At 40.5% G+C, this 20,020-nt stretch overlaps 1 protein-coding gene across 1 annotated transcript in view; it reads right to left on the bottom strand.

Moving 5' to 3' along the window:
- Positions 1-712: 712 nt before the first annotated feature.
- The window catches only part of ALMS1 (ALMS1 centrosome and basal body associated protein), a gene marked incomplete at its 5' end in the record, with an annotated part of 40,330 nt that continues 21,022 nt past the window's right edge, over positions 713-20,020 (bottom strand). The window contains 7 exons of the mRNA XM_082483081.1: positions 713-1,124; positions 9,515-9,614; positions 13,930-13,993; positions 14,208-14,391; positions 15,504-15,748; positions 16,917-17,168; positions 18,384-18,498. Coding sequence (XP_082339207.1) covers positions 1,080-1,124; positions 9,515-9,614; positions 13,930-13,993; positions 14,208-14,391; positions 15,504-15,748; positions 16,917-17,168; positions 18,384-18,498 — 1,005 coding nt within the window. The 3' untranslated portion in view covers positions 713-1,079. The remainder of the gene's footprint in view (positions 1,125-9,514; positions 9,615-13,929; positions 13,994-14,207; positions 14,392-15,503; positions 15,749-16,916; positions 17,169-18,383; positions 18,499-20,020) is intronic.

Here is a 20,020-nt window from a genome sequence, read left to right as displayed (position 1 = left end):
ACTGGCAGAGCTGGACCATAGCCACCACTGGATGGCTCAGCCAAGGGGTGAAACAAATTCTATGAAATTCTTAGTGAACACAAGAGGTCAAAATCTCCAAGTTGTGCCTCACCCTCCGCAGAACTGGGTGTATCATTACAGGTGTTCGTTGAACTAAATTGCTATGAACATCTTAAGTATAGAAAATAGGAAACCACTGTTCGCACCCACTCAAGTTTTCCTCAGATCTCTTTTCCTGTTTGTACATCGTAAGAACTCTATTGTAATAAGCAAATGAAACTGAGACTTCAGGCTTCTATCACCAAGAATCACAATCTTTGTAGTTCATCTTTTGCCGCTGTGATGCTAGTTAAGCGTATAACCAAGTATCCTGTCAGCATGCAAGCATATAATGAAGTGGACTCTCCCAGGCAAGGCTTAAAAATTCCCAACATCACAAAAAATTTCTCTGATTAGACTGTCCTTGTTCACACAGAAAGATTGCAAACCAAGTGAAAGGTCAGTGAAGTCATGACTCCTCCACTCTTTCAGGCACTAATAACATCCAGTTTAAACAGTTACCTTATAAGTTCTTAAGTTCTGTATTGAGTAGAGTAAGCAGTGATTGTGGCCCAGTTTCGTTAGATGTTGCCCGTACGGACAGTGAAGATAAATTTCACGATTGCTGCAATAGTTACTACAAACTGATCTGATGTTATTTATTTAAGGGGGTTTTGCATTACAAAATATTACAAGTAAGTTTTCTACATTGAGATAGAAAATAAAAAAATAAAAAATATTAAAAACAATTTAAAATAAATAAAAAACTGTTGTTCAAATCATGTAGTTATAAATATGTTATGAACCAAGTACTTCCAAGCCATGTTTACTTTGGAAGTGCATAATACCACTACAAAAACCAGCCATTTATTTAAAAAACTGTCATTCATATCAAATTATTGATTCTTAAATATGACAAAAGTGAATACCACAAAACATACACTGCACAAGTATTTACTGCATTATCTTTTTCACATCACAATCTTCTTCATGCTGCACGTTTAATGAGGACAATACACCTTCGTTTGAACAGATCTTTATCAGTTCCAAGGCACCTTCCTCCCTAAGACACGATTGGTGATTTTCTGAAAGATAAAAACAAAGTGAGAGATATGAGTATTATTCCTCTAAAAATTAAAAACACTATGTATGAAGATCATTAATAAGTTTTCTGAACAGAATATCAGGGGGTAATACAACACTAAAGAAATGGCTATTTACACATTTTAGGACAGCTAAAGCAGCCTACTTGTTTCTCCCTCATTGGTATGACATATCATACCCCAGGATATCCCTGCGCTGGCTGCTGTGGAAATGGTCAGAAATAAGTCTAAGGAGTCAGAATACATCTTAACATTAGCTGACAGACTGCTTCCATCAAGTAATCATGACACGTGTCTCATTCTTCACCTTCTGATTACAAACTTCTGGGTGTCACGTTTCCCAGTTTGCAATATCACGGAATCACGGAGTTTTCAGAGTTGGAAGGGACCTCTAGAGATCATCTAGTCCAACTCCCCTGCTAAAGCAGGATTGCCTAGAGCACATTACTCAGGACTGCATCCAGGTGGGTCTTGAAAATCTCCAGAGAAGGGGACTCCACAACCTCCCTGGGCAGCCTGTTCCAATGCTCTGTCAACCCAACCGTAAAGAAGTTTTTTTCTTATATTTGAATGGAACTTCCTGTGTTCTAACTTGGGCCCATTACCCCTTGTCCTGTCACTGGGAACCATTGAAAAGAGTCTGGCTCCATCCTCCTTCAACCCACCCTTTAGATACTTGTATGCCACAATAAGGTCTCCCCTCAGCCTTCTCTTAAATGTATATATCTATGAAGAGACACAGAAAAACTATTAGTTACAGAGAAGAGTAACAAGCATAGTGGAAGATACAGGAAGTTTTTTTTCCTACAATAAACAACTGAATAAATTGAGACTCTTCACTACAAGTGGGAGGGACAAGCCATGACTGAAGCGGAAGAGATGAAAGCAACCTGAAGCAGGTGAAAGGGAATGTTATTTGCAGACTCCTCCAACAATTGTCTGGGGAGGCATCATATAAAATAGCTGGTAATAGATCTTAAAGAAACAAAACAAAAAAAAACAGAGAATACTTTGTGTGACAAGTCACACTCTTGTGCAGTTAAACTGTGGAACTCTGCCCTGCGGTGCTGTGAACACCAGATGTTTACACTTCACAAACCAAGTGAAGAAATTCATGAAAGAAAAAAATGCCACCAATCTGAAGATGGATTCAGAGTCCCCTGGACATAAATCACACCAGGCTGTTAGACCATCTTTGAGAAGTACTGCTAACACTGGCTCTGTTATGATATTCTTCCCTGGGCATCTGTTAGTGTGACCCATTCTTATGGCAACGGGCAATCCAGATAATGAACCACCACATCATTCTGCTAGCTCAACCAGCAGATCACTGGTGTTTTGAAGCATGGAACACATGCTTCACCAAGCTTCACCAAGGGCAAGTCCTACCTGACCAACCTAGTGGCCTTCTATGATGGAGTGACTACTTCAGTGGACAAAGGAAGAGCTACAGATGTCACACATCTGGACTTCTGTAAGGCCTTTGTCATAGTCCCCCACAACATCTTTCTCTCTAAATTGGAGAGATATGGATTTGATGGGCATTTGGTTGGATGGTCACATCCAGAGGGTAGTGATCAATAGCTGAATGTTCAGATGGAGATCGGTGACAAGTGGTGTCCCTGAGGGGTCTGTATTGGGACCAGTATTGCTTAATATCTTCATGAATGACATAAAAAGTGGGGTCGAGTGCAGCCTCAGTAAGTTTGCAGATGACACCAAGCTGAGTGGTGCAGTCAACATGGCTGATGGATGGGATGCCATCCAGAGGGACCTGGACAAGCTCAGGTAGTGGGCCCATGTGAAACTCATGAAGTTCAACAAGGCAAAGTACAAGGTCCTGCACATGCATTAGGGCAACCCCTGATATCAACACAGGTTGGGGGATAAAGGGATTGAGAGCAGCCCTGCCAAGAAGGACTTGGAGGTACCAGTAGATGAAAAACTGGACATGAGTCGACAATGTGCAGTTGCAGTCCAGACAGCCAACCGTATCCTGGGCTGCATCAAAAGAAGCCTGGCCAGCAGGTCAAGGGAGGGGACTCTGCCCCTCCACTCCGCTCTGGTGAGACCCCACCCAGGAGTACTGCATCCAGATTTGGAGCCCTCAGCACAAGACAGACATGGAACTGTTGAAGCAGGTCCAGGAGGGCCACAAAAATGATCAGAGGGATGGAACATGTCTCCTATGAAGACAGGCTGAGAGAGCTGGGGTTATTCAGCCTGGAGAGGAGAAGGCTCCAGAAAGACCTCATTGCAGACTTTCAGTACTTAAAGGGGGCTTATAAGAAAGCTTATAAGAAAGTTGGGGACAGATTTTTAGCAGGCCCTGTTGTGACAGGACAAGGGGTAATGGTTTTAAACTAAAAGAGGGTAAATTTAGACTAGATGTAAGGAAGAAATTTTTTACTATCAGTGTGGTGAAACACTGGAATGGGTTGCCCAGAGAGGTGGTAGATGTTCCATCCCTGGGAATGTTTAAGGTCAAGTTGGATGGGGCTCTGAGCCACCTGATCTAGCGGAAGATGTCCCTGCTTATTGCAGGAGGGCTGGTCTAGATGACCTTTAAAGGTCTCTTCCAACGCAAACTATTCTATGATACTATGATACATATTATGTGGCTTTATAGAAGTGTACGATAAAGTAAGAGCTTTGGGTAACTCACGTATTACTAATAGCGGTGGGAATGATACAGCCATTACCTGATGAGACCTTTTGCATCACACAGATGAATGCAACACACAGCTCAGCTCCTTATACACACACACAGTGTGCAGTATGTGTGTATATAGTATATACACATACTATATATAATGTATACACCAATACAGAACATACTCTGCTTACATACATAAATATAAAAAGCAGCAAAGCCGCCAATGCGAATTTCGGTGTGGAATCTGTTCCCAGTATCTCACAAAGCCTCAGAAGGGCTCAAAATGCCTCACATCACAAACCCTCTGAAACAGCCCTTACAGATCACAGGCCCTTTTGCAATCTAATAAGCAAACCCAGCTAGCAATTAGATGTTATCTCCCCTCTTTGCTCCACTTCCAGGAAATGACCACAAAACAAATCACCCTAACGTGTTGCTGACAGGAGAGAAAACGTAGCCAAGGGGACGAAAAACAAACATTAAAAAAAATAATACTGTAAAGCAGCAAGCAAATTGCAATTCAGTTTCACACCTCTAGAAGCATGTGCTTTTTCCTGTGGGGTAGTGACACCTTGTGGCCCCTATCTTGCATAGGCTCTAAAGGACATGTCCCATCCATACATAAAATAGCGTTTAGTGTTCCTGAATGCTAGTATCTTTTTTATTTTTAAGGGGTAGAGGGAAGTACATAAATTAATAACTTTGCTATCCCCTTTATGAAGGTTTCTCCCATGCTCCCTACTTACAAAAATTACTAAGTCACTACATCTAATAGATAAGCGTCAGTAATGGAACAAAATTATATCTGATAAACTCATAAGTCATTTTCACTTCACTTCACTGGGGTTGAAAGAGTTCTGACATATGCTGCCATCAGACCATAAATCTGTCTCAACTATACAGTTTCAAAATTAAAGGGGATGCAACATTCCCTTATCTGGCTGGCATAATTTTATGCTCTATTTGAAATTAAAAGTACAAAAGCAAAGGGATACTGGGACAGAACATCAGCCCAGACCCATGTGCATCCTGTGATAAAAGTAACTTTGCTATCTTAATAAAGATAAGTATTTAACAATTCAAAAAATTAAGAATGCCTGCGCAACCCTCATTCACTTTCGAGCACAGTAATTTTGATCAGTTTCCAGTTATATATAGAATGATAGAATGGTTTAGGTTGGAAAGGACCTCGAAGATCATCGAGTTCCAACCCCCCTGCCATAGGCAGGGACACCTCCCACTAGACCAGGTTGCCCAAGGCCATGTCCAGCCTGGCCTTAAACATCTCCAGGGATGGGGCCACAACAACATCTCTGGGCAACCCGTTCCAGTGCCTTACCACCCTCAAAGTGAAAAAATCCTTCCTCATGTTTAATCCAGTCATGCCTTCTTCCAGTTTAAAGTCATTCCCCCTCATCCTCTCACTACATGCCTGTGTAAAAGGTCCTTCCTCAGCCCTCCTATAGGCCCCCTTTAGGTACTGGAAGACCGCAATAAGACCTCCTCGGAGCCTTCTCTTCTCCAGCCTGAACAGCCCCGACTTGCTCCAGCCGTCAGATCATCCTCGAGGCTCTCCTCTGGACACACTCCTGCAGGTCCATGTCCTTCTTATGTTGGGAGTCCCAGAGCTGGACACAGTACTCCAGGTGAGGTCTCACTAGAGTGGAGTAGAGGGGCAGAATCACCTCCTTTGACCTGCTGGCCACACTTCTTTTGATGCAGCTCAGAATACGGTTGGCCTCCTGGGCTGCAATCACACATTGCTGGCTCATGTTGAGCTTCTCATCAATCAGCACACCCAGGTCCTTCTCCTCAGGGCTACTCTCCAGCCATTCCCTGCCGAGCCTGTATTTGTGTTTGGGATTGCCCCGACCCAGATATAGGACCTTGTACTTGGCCTTGTTGAACTTCATGAGGTTGGCTTGGGCCCACCTCTCCAGCCTGTCCAGGTCCCTCTGGATGGCATCCCTCCCCTCCAGCGTGTCTACCTCACCACACAGCTCAGTATCATTGGCAAACTTGCTGAGGGTGCACTCGACCCTACTGCCCTTGTCACCGACAAAGATGTTGAACAGTACAGGTCCTGTTTCCTCACGTGGATCCCATCCTCACTCAGTGCTAACAAAACTGTTGTTTCGTTCTCTGTGCTGTAGTACATAAATGCCTTAAAACAAGCACTGACAGCCCTTACTTCTCAGGTATCCTGTATGAGTATTTTCACTTGTACTTTACAAAAGGTTAAGCAAATCTTGTCCATATATATTCACTAATTTGGAACCTTATTTTGAGCCAAATAAACTCCATTTCATCTCATCCCTCAACCTGGACACTAAGATCGTTATTCTTGGTTCCCTAAAACTAACAAGGAGAGACACACTACCTTCAGAGAGCAGTATGTCCCACGTAGCAGCTGTCATTGCTCACACTGGAAACATACAATTTTGTTTGTTTGTTTTCTCTGCACAATACATTTCTAAGAAGCTGGTGTTCATTTTTCTTCTGAAGCATCAGCCCATAAATTACATCAATATGCAGTTATACCTAACATACCTTTAAATTCTGATGTAAGGATGCTTTAGCAAACAACACTTGTCCGTGTTCATGTACATACAGATATGAGTGTGTATACATCTTTAATTCATTGCTTCCTTTCCCAAATTTTAATCACCCCAACCTATGAGCCCTCAAAGTCCTTTAGAAATGGCATGCACACTGTACTGATACATAATCACATTCTCAGAGCCAGCTGTACTGCTATTAGTGAGGTGTATGCCTAATTTTACTTTTACATGTCTACTCCTTTGGTATCAGTGATAGAATTAAGAAGCAACCAATGTCCCAGCACCATATTACATCATGGCTGAAATGTAATAAACTTAGGATATAAGCACACTTCACTATTACAACAAAGTGTTCAGCCACAAGTGCTGGGAGAAAATAAGCGCTCAGACTTCACTATGCAAACTGGCCTGGCAGTTTAAGACATCCCCACTAGCCCAGCTGTTTCACTAGTGCTCCTCTGCCAGGTATTAACATTTGCACAGCACAAAGTCAGCCAAGAAAATACAAGCGTAAGCCTCAGACATTCCAGAACAGGACGCCTCAGCGCACACTTTCCCCAACAGTTAAACCTACAAAGCTGCACTCTTGGAGTGTCTGGGGCATGAGTACATCCTATCCTCACTAAGATGTCCAGTGCTAGCCTGTCAAAATCCAAAAAATGAAGGACAAAGAAGTTTCATTAGGGACAGGTCATGACACTAAGCACTGACCTGGGAGTCAGAAAACATGAGTACTATGCCCAGCTCCACCATTGACCCACACACAAACTTGAGCAGAGCGCTTGACTGTCTGCCTCCCCCTCCTTTCCCAAGCTTTGTCTGGATACACATCAAACAACCTTGGAAGGAACTGTCCCCTACTAGGTTTGTATAAGGCACGACAAGACTCCTCTAGGTGACTGCAATTAAAATGAGAGTCAGATCTATACCAGAATACTGATCTGCTGTTCTACATCAGCAGTTCATAAACTTTTCACTATGAGAGATACAGTGCTGCAGATCATTTAAATGATACAACTCTAGATTACATATGTTTTTAGTCTAGCTTTTGTACCAGCCGTTTTCTAATACTCTGTGTCATCTGTGGAGCCATTCCACAAAATCTGTGGTTCTTTTTTCATGCAAAATCAGATCCGATTAGAAACTGATGCTATCAGCAACACATTAACCAAATTCTAAACAAACCATTCACTGTTTACAGCTACTCACTACAGCTATTCTGCATCATCAAGGAAGACAAAAAGATTACAATATTTACTGCAATGAATCATCCCTCTTCCAATCAAAACCACATTTATATACAAAACTTGTGATCCATTCCCTCTCTGCTTCCAGCTGACTATGCTACTTCAAGTCAATGACTGCCAGCATTCATTAACTCTTAAGACCTTACTGTATCGGCATCTGAGATTCTCAGACTACTGGAAAAAAAAAAAAGTCCTGAATACACCCTGTAAAAGCATAGCATCAAATTCAAGTAATTCTCATGGTAAGTACCCACAATCAGATTAGGAGGGTATTCTGGATAATACATTGCATTATGAGCCCTGACTTTTAAAATCCAATTACTGCTGTTCCCAACAAATAACTAAGCTCATTATTGCAGCTCTGGTAGGACAACTCAGCCAGGAAAGAGTTGCAGTGCTAAAACTGAAGTGCAACCTTAAGATCCGGAGGAAAAAAAAAAAAAAAAAAATCAATTTCAATTTTTAATGCATGCCCTTAAGCCGCTGAGGCTTATAATGCTGTTTATTGCCTGCTGACAAAGAGTTCTCCAGAAGGCTACGTTTTACAGTATACGGGATAGTTAAAGAGCGAGAAGGTGAGTCAGGTGAGAACCTCAGTGTCTGTATTGCAAACCGCTGTTTCTCGTATTTTAGTTCTTATAAGTCTTAGGAGAAAGGTTAAGCACATGGATGCCTAGAACAGCTCAAACAGTGATACACTGGTCCGTTTTGGAGACACACTTCTCAGAGGGGACGAATGGGCCTCCTCTGTTTTATCAGGACATTTATCACATCATTTTGTATAAATTGATACTGCTTGTTCTAAGGAAACACTAGATAATTAGATGTGTGCACGCTGGGGAGCATAAGGACAGAAGACTCTCCTCTTTGTTATGTATCGTGCTTAACCCAGGTGAATCTCTAGCACAAGGTTCTTCAATCTTTCTATCATTAATTAAACCTGTGTTTTGTGTCTGTGTGTTAAACATGTTACACACGTTGGACAGCCAGGGAGGAAAAGCATAAGCAGCAGTTGTTAGCTGGGACAGAAGGAGCTCCCTGCAGGTGTCACTGCTTCTTGGCAGAATGGGGCAGGATTCAGCAGAGTCCCAGAGTAACCCAGAAAAGTGGGCCCCACCGTTTCCTTCTCCTGCTCACCAAAATCCTGGAGTCCTCACCCCACCTTTGCTCTCCTGGCTGGTTGTGTGGTGAGGCCCCAGCACAGAAACTGATCTTTAACTCATGGACAAATGTTTGTGGTTCAGTTAGTCACACCCGTGATAAGGGATACTGGTTTATCCTACAGGTTGCCAGACAGAGGAGATCCTAGGCTGATCAGTGCTAGTGCGGTAAGACCACACTATCATCTGAACAAACACTTAATGATGAAATATACAGCCCCCAGTTTTAACAAATTACCACCAGGTTTGCCAGTTCTCCACTAGAACAAAATTAAGAATGACGACTCCAGACTTTGTTAGCTATGGTTGCAAAGTTAGCTGTGAATTATGTAAACTAAATACATCTACAGCAAGGGTACATGAGAGCAAAACCAGCAGCCTTCAGTTCAAAGAGCCTGTCCGTGGAATACCTTCTTTAAAGGTATATGAGACTTTCCATGATCCCTCTGTTCTGCCCTCAAGACTCTGCACAAGATCTTTTTTATATACTTTAAGGAGGACCATTCCTTATCTTTTTTCTGTACACCATGTGTAGGTACTGGAAGGATTTTAAGTTAGGTAGGGGGATTTTTTGTTCCAAGTTTTGTTAAACTTGACCCTGATTAAATGCTATTATATCCTAACCACCTAGAAGTTGCAAAATAATACCACAGAATTAACATTTAGTAAACACCGCTATAATGCTTGTGACCTCAAGAAAAAAAATTTCTAAAACATTCCAGTATAAATACTTGACCAGAACACCTACCGTTTTGTAAAGCTGTGCTTTCAGGCGGTATGAGTTGTATTCAATTTTTCTCTTCTCTTCCTCTCGCTTCTTCTGCACCTCTGGCAGCTGCTCATAGATCCTTAAGTGTAAATATAAAGAGTCAAAAATAGTGACTTGGAAGGAAGGAACTTACTGATATTAAAAAAACATCCTCTGTTTTATGTTCACATTCTGTTAAAGGCTACTGGCCAACTACATCATAGAAAAATTTATTTGTGGGTTTACTAGTGTCACACAGGGAAAACATGGAATACATAGCAGCTGTGATACTGGAAATCCCCACATCCCATAATGCCTCTCTCTTACAAGCAGCACCTCCTAAAAGCAATATTTATAACATTAAAATGACCACATAGCTGCTATGATTACCCAGCTGCAAAAGGTAGAGCTTCAACATCTTCAGTACAGAATAGTCCCGTTGCTTTTCTGTACTGGTTATGCTGATTCTGGTAACACGTTTATGCATCTATAGCAATATCTTTATCACAAGAATAACCTGACTTAAGCTATTTAGGTATCTCTTCAAAATTTCAGTATTTTCAGCATTCAACAATGTTGCCCTGTTTAGGTGAATGTTTTGTCTTCTCCAGTGCTGGACTTCTATACCAGAACCAAACAGCAAGGGATGCTTTGAACTGAACAGAAGGTGACTGGTGCTCAGTATAGTCAGTGCACTATTCTGGTCTGTTTTACATGCTACCATCTAAAGGAGGGACCCGACACCTAGGATGGCAGTGTATTGCTCACACTGCCCTCCCCAAATCTTCCTTTAAGATCATAAAACTTTACTAATTTCATGATAATATGCACATTCAAAACCACTGTGGTTTATGGGAGCTGGAAATGAATGATGTTCAAAAATTTCAGTCCTGCAATATTTAAAGCAAGAGAGATCTTACTAACTCCTTTCTTAACATGTTGATTTGATAATCAGCAAACAAGAAAAAAAAAACTTGTTACCGACACAATAGTGCATTATACTCTTTTAGAGACTGTTTCATTCTTACATCAGTATCACATCTGCATAACTACTGTTGGCACTTCAAATATTTTTAAACACATCTATGCCTTCAACTTCTATTATCTGAAAGTACTTTAGCACGCTCCATTTTGAACATTGCAAATCAATGCAGCCCACTAGCCAGGAGGGGCATCTTTGGCAGTTGTCTTGGTACTAATTCCAGCAGGAAAATCAGTAATACTTCACACTGGCAAGAGAAGTAAGTGAGGCAAATGCCTATCATTTTGCACCCTTTTGCTATTTAGTCAGTACAAGTTAGGTATCACTTGCATGTTTCAAAGGACAGAAGGACAGGAAGTTCGCTGGAAAACAAAGTAATAGGAAGCTGTATGATAAAGCATAAGTAAGTAGGCAGAATCAAGAAAACAAGGTTCAAAACCAAATCTTGGTACTGATTTTTATCTCCTGTCTAATTCACCAGCATCAGCTAGGGAGAGCCATACCCATTTGTAGCTTCTACAGTCCTCCACGCAAATGTGTTTACCAGTCCTTCACAGGACTGTTTATTAGACTACACAGTGGAATTGATGAGCAAATACACATCTAACACCAAAAAAAAGAAGAAGAAGAAGAAAAAAAAAAAAAAGCAACTGCACTTCCAGTGACCTACCTTCCTGTGTATCCCTATTTTCTTGCTCTGTCTGCAGCTGCTCTTAGGTGATCATCTTTTCTAAAAATGTCACTACCCACATTACTGCTACAGAAAAGAAATAAACCACATTTTGATGTTTATTTTATTCCTCTCGTGCTTTGCTGGAAGGCAGCAGAGGGTGGTAGGTCCACGCATGTGTTACTGGATGGGGAAAGGGATACCTTCAAGATTTGGGGTTTTGCGTTGCTACCATCTCACAGCTCTCTCTAAAGGCTTTCACCATTCCTGGGCTCCCCTCAATGAAAGATCAAGGTTTACCCCTCACAAATCACCTCACCATAAAGATGTTTAGAACATGAAGTGGGCAATGCAGAATTGCAGGTAAATTCATTGAAAATTGTTTTCATTACCTCTAGCTAATTTGCCATGAGAAATTCCATTTACATCCTCACAGAGAAAAAGAAAAAGCTTCTGCATGCATTATAGGTGTGGATTTTGAAAGAATGGTACAGAATAAATTACTTCTCAGCTCCAACTGAGAGCTGGAGTATGACAGCAGCAAGAATAAAAAAAAAAGTCACCAAGTGTGACTGCCTGAATCAGTCTCCATAGAAGTCCTGCTGACTTTGGTTATTATGAAATCAGAGTTTCTGAAAATACACGCGTTCAGATACATTGATCTTACAGTCCAAGAGACCCGAACCCGAATCCTTCTACTTCAGCTAAAACATGCAGAGATGCATTCTGGGGAACTGGCATATTCACCATATTTACCACTTCTGCCACATCTCTATTAACATCCTAAAGATACTTTTAAATGCCAAAGGTTTTTGAAATAAAACATTCTTTTTGGACTCTCCCAGCATATATATCAGGGGCTTTATTTTATACATTGCATACTCCATTAGATATTTTGTGGAATCGCAGTGTGACTTGGGCTGGCAAGGACCTCTGGAGGTCACCTCGTCCAACTTTCTACTCAAAGCAGGGCTAACTTCAAGGCTAGATAAGGTTGCTGAGGTCTCATCCTGTCAACTTGTGACTGTTTCCAAGGAAGGAGATTTGACCACCTTTGTGGGTCCTGGTCCAACCTTGCACCATCCTCTTCATTAAAAAAAAAAAAAAAAAAAAATTTCTGCGTCTCCAGATAGAATAGAAGATAGATAGATAGGTCAGATAGATAGGTCACCATGCACCTCCAAGAAGAGTCTTCCTCTGCCTTCTCTCAACCCTCTTTCTGGCAGGGAAGCACTGTTGCCAGATCCTCACCTTCACCCTCCTTCTCCCCAGGCCAAACAAACCCAGCCTCTGCCCCTTCTCCTCATGCACCGTTGTGCTCCAGTGCCCTGACTGTCTTGGTGGCCTCCACCAAATGCAGGCCACTTTGCTGACCTCTCTTTCGTACTGGCAGCCTGGAACAGGAGACAGGTTCCAACTGTGGCCCCATGAGTGCCAAGCAGAGGGAATATCCACTTCCCTCCACCTGCATGAAGTGCAGCGTGTAGGCTGGCCGTCATCCCTGCAAGAGCACACTGCCAGCTCACGTTCAGTCTGCTGTTCACCAGCTGTCAGGCCCCCAGGGCCCTTTCCAGAAGGGCACTCCACAAGCAATCTGTCCTCAGACACTGCCAAGGTGGGTGTCCTTGGGGGGGAGGGAGGGGAAGTTCTATCCCAAGGAGAGACTTTGTGTTTGTCATTGTTGAATTTCATGAGACTCCTCTTGGGCTTTTCTCCAGCCTGCAGAGATCTCTCCAGCATACTGACTGGTCCTCCCAGTTGTGTCACATGCAAACCTGTTGAGGTGCGCTTCATCCCATTGCTACTACTGATTAAGATGCTGGGAAACAGTCCTGGCCCACAGCATTGTTCCTTTCACACAGCACAAACCCTTCCCTCCACACAGTATGTACATTTCAAAACTTCAATGAAACATAGCACTTAAATATATGCTGAAATCCCAACTACTTAAATATCCCTTGCCTCAGAGTATACTCTTGACCTTTGTTTTGTTTTGATTCTGAAATAACTTACAGTATCATTGTATTTTTTTATGTAACTTTGTAAGTTATCAGAGACTACTTAACGAGTGTCTAATTTACTTTTAAGTATTTATGCTGTTTCTCAACTGGTACTCTTCCAAACCACCTCCTCTTGACCCCACTACCATTTCAGAATGCAGCTGCAACAGACTCCATTTTTTATTACATCTTCACATGCTCTCTCTGTAGTACAGGTATTCCAAATGTTTACTACACTGCTAGTGTGCACTTCATATATGAATTACTTGAGTCAAAAATAAAAAAATAAGGCAAAATCTATCATAAGGTGTTCTTCTTTAAGGGTAAAAGCCTATGTATTCCTTTGAGGGTAGTTATTTCTTACAAAAAGCTAATTTCATTTGCTGAAATGATGCCTCGCTTCCTGCACCAATTAGCTAGTTTGTTAATGTTTAAAACTATACAGATGCTCCAGTGGCCCACACCCTACATTTCTGCTCCTTTGGGGATCCAGTACTTGCACAGTTTGCTGTAGCGCTTGGATGGCAGATACTGCAGCAGAATACTCTGGTATAGTTACAGAAGTCATTTTTCGAAAATTATCTTGTTTCTCAGAATTTCTAAATAGGTGGTTTCTCCCCCTGATAAGGTGCCTACATCTTGCACTGAAAAAGCTGAGTTATCCCCAACACCCAGTTCTTTGACTGCAGATACAATTCATCCATCTTTTCTACCCCTTTACTCAGGTTACTTATCTACCTGAAACAAAATTTCTTAACCTTACCGTTTAGATCTTTGAATCATTTCACTCTTTGGAATTGTTCTTCTCTTTTCTCTAATCAGAAAACCTAAATGGAAAATTTTGATAAGACAATGGTGAACAAGTCTACTTCTCACAAAGAACACTAGTGCAACAATATGACTCCTTTATAAGTTATGGATTCTTATAGACAATAATGTTAAATAATTGCAATACTTTTATCAAAAATACACACACCCTTATGTATAATGTGGATATTCATTAACTCCTATAGAACATAAAGAGCAGAACCATGAAGGTACCTCTGTCGGACAGCATGTGACTTGCATTCTTGTGGCCCTTCCTCTTCTCTGGAGGATTAAATAGCTCTTCTCGTTCAGACTGCAGTACACTTTGTATCCTCCTTTCCTCCATTACAAGCTTCAGATGCTTCACACGCTCTCTAGAGCGGGAAATGAAATCAGGGCGATGCACTGCAAGAGCCTCCTAAGATGGGATGACACAAAACAAAGTTTGAAGTGGCCAGACTGTCTCCCTACACCTGAAAGAGAATAATCAAAATATCTAACACCATTACCAAAGCATGAGAAAAAAAAAAAATCTCAAAGTAGTATTTAGTATAACATACAAAATGTTGTATCCTTAATGCTGGGTAGATCCTCAGAGATCTTGTTTAACAAGCTCTATGTCAATAAACAGAAAACTAATTGGCCAGAAAGAAAAAGAAAAAACCTAAAATAATTAGCAAAAGGGATACAAATCTCTTCTCAAAAAAGCATAGCAAAGTTCAGAAAGTTGAGCCCATAGAACATTCTGTAACTTATTGCAGTGTCCCTTGCTAAAAATCAGCGGGCACATCAACATTAACAATTCATATTGCATCAGAAGTGGAATTTTAAAAGCAATCTCCTAATACCTCTGTTTGCCACACTGCAATTCCATCACAGAGCAGTCTCTGAGAACATGAGCAGATATAACTGAAGTTAAAGAAACTTCTGAAGTGCACCTAAATTAGCACTTGCTAATTTAGATTTCACTTGCTGTTGACAAACTTTTTGAAAAATATTTCTGTACGCTACACCTGTATTTTTCCAGATATTGAGTGATTGCACCTCATCTGAAGCGTACACCATATAGGCATGTGTATGTATGCACATACACACACACTCTTTGCACTGTATAAATTAAAGCCTATTTTAATCACATACTTTGTACACCACACAGTATTATTTCTGCATGGAAGCAAGTTTGAATTGACATGATGTCAGTTACATTCCCTCTAGTTCCTGAAGAAAAATTATTAAAGCCCTAAAATATTAGATCAATTGAAACAGATTAGCATATTGTGGAAAGCTAGATTAACATAACCAAAAAGGACTGACAAATTCATTGGGTTTCTTGGTTTCGCTAATTTTTTTTGCTATTTTTTTTATTAAGCAGGAGTGATCTGTAACATGTTGACTTCCACTGATTATAAAGGTGAAATAACAAAAAGAAAAAAAAAAAAAAAGGAACAAAACGTGTTTCCACAAGATTCAGCATTACTCCTGAAATCCTACTGAGATCCCAGTAGCCTCATAGCAACAGAGTGCTTTTACCTGTAGTGTAAGCTTCACAAGTGGTCGTGAGGACCTGTTCTCAGCATCTCTTTCTGGACCTGCTGGCTGAATCATGTTGATGTGCTGCTGCTCTGGCCAGTTTTTCTCTCTGAGAGGTTCTCTCCAAGGCTTTGTGCTGGTCAATGGTTCAAACCAAGAGGGACCAGAACCAGAAAAGGCATTGGAACGGTTTTCTTTCCTAGATTCAGGTTTCAAGTCTTCTGCTTGGACAAACCATGAAACTCCTGTTAAAAAAGACCACAGAAGAGAATCAGGATTTGTAGACAATACATGCGCATATTTTCCATTCTTATCTATGGCCCTTCATGCCCAAGGTCTTCGTTAAATACAGTCAGTGGCCTAATACTGCAATAAATACTCATTTCAGTTTAATAACAGTGGGACTTCATAGCAGACACCTTTAGCAGCTTCAAAAGAATTCCTTTGCCAAGTGTCAGAAAACCAGTAAGTTTGTAATCAAAAACCACTTTTGAAAAGGCACAAAATGGCTTAGTTTGCAAGTTTCTCTCTTTATAGAAAGAATAGTTACTTATCAGCAATTATGCATTTTTAAGAAGCCTCTGTGCTGTCCTAAGCCCCATGGTTTTTTATAGATGTTTTTGAAGATCAAATGCTTTACATCTTCTAAATTTTAAACATGTATACAAGAATTAGATTACTCACAGTTTACATACATAATGGGGTATGAATACATCAGCTAGTACTCTCAAGAGATATTCTCTCTCATACCAGTTTAATTTAGAAAATTTAGAATGATTTGTACCTACAACAGCAGCGATGACTAAGGAAAACATTTTTAAACATTTGATCATGACATTGTGAAGACTGACAGTAAATTTGGAAAAAAAGCCCCAAAATAACAAAAACCAAACCACCAGCTGGGAGGCTACACCATCAGCCCAAAAATGCAACTCTAGCTAAAAGAGGGAGATGCGTCTAGTTCTTCTGGTACCACAATCTTCCCTCAAGTACTCCCAGAAAAATTATTGTTCTTTGAAGCCTCAGCACATGAAACAGTAAATACAACTTACAGTGACCAGTGACTCAGAACTTAACAGAACCTTTTATACCTTGAAAATCAAAATTAAAGTATCTACATGATTCCCATCTCATTTACCTTTCCTTGCATTATTCATTGCTTCCTATTTACTACCTTTATTGGCCAGGTTTCATCTAACAGCTTAAATGAAAACGCCATCATAATAGAGCACTAGAGAGCTCACTTGACATAGTGTTTTTGTTTAAAATTCATTGATTAAAAACAGAGTAAGAACTGACTGTACTAGTGACAGCCTACTCTGTGTCCTAGCTAATCCTCCTCACATATTTTGCTAGTTGCTGTTGAGATGTACAGCTTTTCTGGTCTGCAGAGAAAGTGTATTTTGGACTGACCTTGTGGTAAATGCAGCCTGCTCCTTTTCGTCATCTTCACGAAAAAATTGCCTGGCTGTCCCTTCTGCTTACCCTTGCTTCCCGCTGCCTGATGATCTGTGACCATACCATCTGACTCTCCAAAAATACCTTCAACACAATGCCAGGGTTCCTGTGGCTGTTGATTTGGCTGGCTAGATCTTGGGGTAGGAAAAGTTACACCAACATCTCGAGTGTTTTTCTTAGTTGCACTGTTCACAATCTCCAAGTCTCCTGTAGTTGAAAACAAAGCAGTAACACCTTATTCCAGAGAAGCTGGAAGTACTTCAACAGCAGCATGTGTGACATGCATAGTTCAGGGGGTGACCCTCAATTTTTACTTTGAAGCTGAAGGATCACTTTCTTTATCCCACCTTCCAAAGGGAAAGTCTTTTATATTCCCACTTCCAATTCAAGGAGAGTTTACAGTGACTCAGGATTGTTACTATGAGATAAACTGAGTAAAATTGAAGTGGTGTAAACCAAGCACCCTAAGCAAAACAAGCATATATATATATAGGGGGGTGGGAATTAAACTTTAACCAGTTATGCCTCTTGCTGGGGACTTGAGCTGACTCTCTGAAGCATCAACTTCAAATCTGCTGCTGAAAGACACAATGGCAGGTCAACATACAGCTTTACCTTTTGGACAATGGAACTGCAAGTTTGTTCTGGACCTGTTTACGCAGTGCATCCCATCCAAAACTATGTTTTAGTTACAGAAGACCGGTTTGCCCACACCACCACAAATATTTAACAGAAACATATTAAGTGGAAGGTGTCAACTAACATTCAAAAAGTCATAACACAATCTTGAAAGCAAGACAATAAAATACTTTTCTGATTCAATCCACTTGCACATAAAAAAAAGCAGTAATAAATAAATTATATGTCTGATGAATAAAACAAAGCCACGACTCAATCTTATGATGGGAACCTGCTGTGTAAATGAAAGCAATGAATAAACTGATAATTGCCACCACAGAAACCCAAATGCAGAACTGCACCGCTCCAAGGATCAACGTATATTTTAAATAGAATATAACATCCAAAATATTACCAAGAACATGAAACACTGCAGTTGCCTTCTGAAATAGCATAAGCCTACAAAATGTATTCTGTGAGTAACAGATGCCTTGCAGACAAAACAATATATAAAAAAATACAGTTAGTTCACCTTTACTATTGAAATGGATCAGAAGCTTGGGTGAATAAACTTATAAGTGATAAAACTGGCTACTACTCAAGCAGACCAAGAAAGGAAATGAAATGGCTCATTTTAAGTAGAACATAACATCTTTCTCTAAAAGCATTTGAAGTGAATTTGAAGAATGCTGCGTGTACACACCCATCACCAGAAACATGCAACAGACTTTGGAGACTGGTTTCCAAAGAGATGAAAGGCAGAAACAAATAGAGAAAAGACAATTCTGGAATTCAACAACTCACCTGCTTGGATGCCTTTGTTTAGCATCCGTGTCCGTCGCTTGTTACTAAGAGCAGAGCTTGGCCCCCAAGAACTGCTGCTTGCAGAAGCTGAATCCAATGAAAGGGAGATTGCCTTCTAGGAAAAAAAAAAATGAGCAAGAGAACAGAAATTCCTGAAACACTAACCAAAATGAACAGAAAGCAGGTTCTAAACAGCAAAAAAGTTACAGCCATCACTCTTTACTTGTTGTACCTTAATTCTATTGTTATTTAGATGTTTATCATAGGCTGATCACTGTCTCTTCTTGCTATGCCACACAACAGTCAGCCTTGACTTCACCCTCATGTGCCAATGCGCTTTCTGCATCCCATTCTAGTAAGAAGAGCGCACGGTTTCTGTATGCAAGACTGTGCCTGTGATCAGATTCTGCACAGTGCTGAGCATCCTCCAATTTGTCCAAAGTTCATGAGACAATGTGGCCTGTTGAGACAGACTTATAAAAACCCTTTGCTGTGGCAAGATCATTTGTTAGCTCTACTTTCATGAAAGACTGCAAAGTGTGAAATATTTCTGCTTTGGAAAGAGGGAGAATAAATATCTAAACTGAAACCTGTATTCCTATGCTCTCAACCCAAAAGCCTTTAAAGGTTGCTGGGTCTGCTGGAAGGACAAAGCATCTTGAAAGATTAACACATTGCTTTGTAAATTCACATTGAACTCCAGTTCTGTACCACTGGCATGGAAGTGCAAAGTCCTTGCAAAACATGGGAAGTTCTCTCACCCTGTAATCCTCATTACACAAGTTCTCTAGGTGGAGAGAGCTAAACTCAATGAAAACAAAAAAAAGAAATGCATTGTAAGATCATGGCTTAGGGAAAACATTAGTTTCCCATCTTCACCATTTACACAAACAGAAGTTCCAGCTGCAGAGATGTAAGCAGCACAACTTTGTTATAATAAATTAATCTAAATTTTATGTGTCATTACTTCACAGCCATTTAAAAAGGAATATAGTCTGTAAGTGTAACGCATCTAGTCCACAAACTTTTTGGTTATGTAAAATACAAAGGTTAGTGCTTTATTAACAGCAATTAACTGACAGTGCTTCCCCAGGCTTTAAATCCAACAGTGCAGCACAGACCAGTCTCTGCAACTCTGCTGAATTTGATTTTTAATTATGAAACAGATTAGTTTTTTTCCTTGATTACAGCAATTAGTATCCTATTAGTAACTCATAACGCCAGCCACAATGGAAGTGAACAGAGGCTTTTTTATTACCTTTTTATCGAACCTCTGCTATCACCCCTTCAATGCAAAACATAATATCATGTCAACATTAAAAGGAGGCAATTTTTACTCTCATGCATACTGGCAAGAACTGTTTTTCAGTTTCATGAAGGTATTTCAACTCTAGTAGAGCGCACTAGACAGATGTAGTAGATACGTATCTTCTTTCAGAGAACAGAAGCAAATTTGAATATGTGCTCAGCAAAAGGGAAGACAGTATAAAATAAGGAAAAAAAAAAGATAACCATTTACATGCACATGCATATCAGCCCACAGAAATAAATATAAGCAGCCATTCAATACTGAATATTGACATGCATATTCCTATTTGGACTAGAATATTCAGTGCAGTGCTTTCAAAACCCTTCAG

This window comes from Vanellus vanellus (genome assembly GCF_965231255.1).
Source record: "Vanellus vanellus genome assembly, chromosome: 4".
Lineage (NCBI taxonomy): Eukaryota > Metazoa > Chordata > Aves > Charadriiformes > Charadriidae > Vanellus > Vanellus vanellus.
This window is presented reverse-complemented; position numbering and strand designations above follow the sequence as displayed.